Source organism: Priapulus caudatus, unplaced genomic scaffold (genome assembly GCF_000485595.1).
Source record: "Priapulus caudatus unplaced genomic scaffold, Priapulus_caudatus-5.0.1 Scaffold608, whole genome shotgun sequence".
In the NCBI taxonomy this organism is placed as follows: Eukaryota; Metazoa; Priapulida; class Priapulimorpha; order Priapulimorphida; family Priapulidae; genus Priapulus; species Priapulus caudatus.
Window position 1 is genome coordinate 102160 of NW_014577669.1, and position 1827 is coordinate 103986.

Consider the following 1827-nt stretch of genomic DNA (forward strand, 5'->3'; position numbering starts at 1 on the left):
GTCTACTTACTTCAAATTATTTACTATATATATATACACTACATTATACTATTTACTATATACTATATTTCTAGGTACTAACGAATTTCAGCATGTTCCAGTCGAACACGTAGTCGTAGGTGAATCCCTGTCGGTGAAACAGGTTCCGGAAGAGCTGACGCAGGTAGCTGTAGTCGGGCTTGTCGTCAAACTTCAGCGAACGACAGAAGTTCAGGTAGGTCGCGAATTCGGCTGCAAGCGGAGAAAAACGCGCGAGACGTCAGCCCCAGTGACAATCATCACTTTGACAGATCATCACGTGCAGCGTTTCCCTTGGTCGCCCAGAACGGTCTGTGAGGCGGTAAATTCTTATGTGGTGTGTTTGCGTGTTTCGAGGTAAGTGAGCAGTGCATGTGCTTGGCCGAGGGATTGTTTCCACGGAAATTGTTTGAAAAAAATTGTGCAATTTGGTGCATTCTAAGCTATTCTGGACACATTGTATGAGACTATTGAATCTCTTTTTCAAGTTGTCAAAAGATTCGTCAGCGAGGCGGTGTTTTGGACAAATTTCTGTGTGGCGGCTGAGAATTTGAGTGAGGCTGAGAATTTGAGTGAGTGTCAATGCAGGGCAAACACTAATCACGTGGATGTCAGATGGTCTCTATGCAGCGATCACGAATGCCGCCATTGTCGCACTCTCTCTACGTTCTCACACACTCACACACTCACACGCACGCATGCGCGCACGCACGCACGCACACACACACACACACACACACACACACTCACACACACACACACACACGCACTCACACGAGTAGGTCTTGCAGAGCTCCTCGATGGGCGTCGACATCTTCTTCTCGCTGATGCGCTCGTACTTCTGCCGCTTCGTGACGGCCTTGAGGCCCTGCCAGGGCAGGCTGCCGCGGTTGCAGTACATGAGCACGTAGCCCAGCGACTCCAGGTCGTCGCGCCGACTTTGCTCTGAAAGAAGAGAGATGGTGATTGGTCGCTCGGCGTGTGGTTGCCGTGGCGGCAGAGACGCACCGGATAAAAGATGCCTCTCTGTCTCTCTCTGTCTTACTCTCCCCTTACTCGCTCTCTCTCTCTCTCTCTCTCGCTTGCTCTCTCCTCCCACTCTCCCCTTTTTCTCTTCCTCTCTCTCTCTATCTCTCTCTCCTCCCCATATCATAGATCACACACACACACGATCAGACTTACCTATCCCTAAGTGAGTGCTCCTATCCTTCTATCTCCCACTCTCTCACACTCTCTCCCTCCCCCTTCTCTCTCTCTATCTCTCTCCTCCCCATACCATCGATCACACACACACACACGATCAGACTTACCTATCCCTAAGTGAGTGTTGATGGAGGCGTATCGAGCCGTGCCCGTCAGGTTCTTGTTCTCCCGGTAGGGTATGTGCTGGTGCGTGCGCGGATCACGATATTTTTTGGCGAGTCCAAAGTCTATTATGTACACAAGATTGCCCTTCTTGCCCAGACCCATGAGAAAGTTGTCTGGCTTGATGTCCCGGTGGATGAAGTTCTTGGAGTGTATGTATTCAATTCGACTAATCTGAAATTGCAACAAACAGCTCACGGTGAACAACCGCGTTGGGCGAATTCGCAATCGAGCGAGCGACTTCGCAATCGTGCGAGCGACTTCGCAATCGTGCGAGCGAATTTGCAATCGAGCGAGCGACTTCGCAATCGTGCGAGCGAATTTGCAATCGAGCGAGCGACTTCGCAATCGAGAGAGCAACTTCGCATTCGAGCGAGCCGCTGAGAATATTCCGGCGCACCGAGAACATTCCGGAAATTTCAGCGAGGGAGCGCGCGCGCGCGA

At 51.0% G+C, this 1827-nt stretch overlaps 1 protein-coding gene across 1 annotated transcript in view; it reads right to left on the reverse strand.

Moving 5' to 3' along the window:
• The window catches only part of LOC106812104, a 37698-nt gene that overhangs the window by 7842 nt on the left and 28029 nt on the right, over positions 1-1827 (reverse strand). The window contains exons 5-7 of the mRNA XM_014815880.1: positions 1329-1557; positions 793-963; positions 79-231 (exon numbers count right to left, since the gene is read on the reverse strand). Of these exons, the coding sequence (XP_014671366.1) occupies positions 79-231; positions 793-963; positions 1329-1557 (553 nt within the window). The remainder of the gene's footprint in view (positions 1-78; positions 232-792; positions 964-1328; positions 1558-1827) is intronic.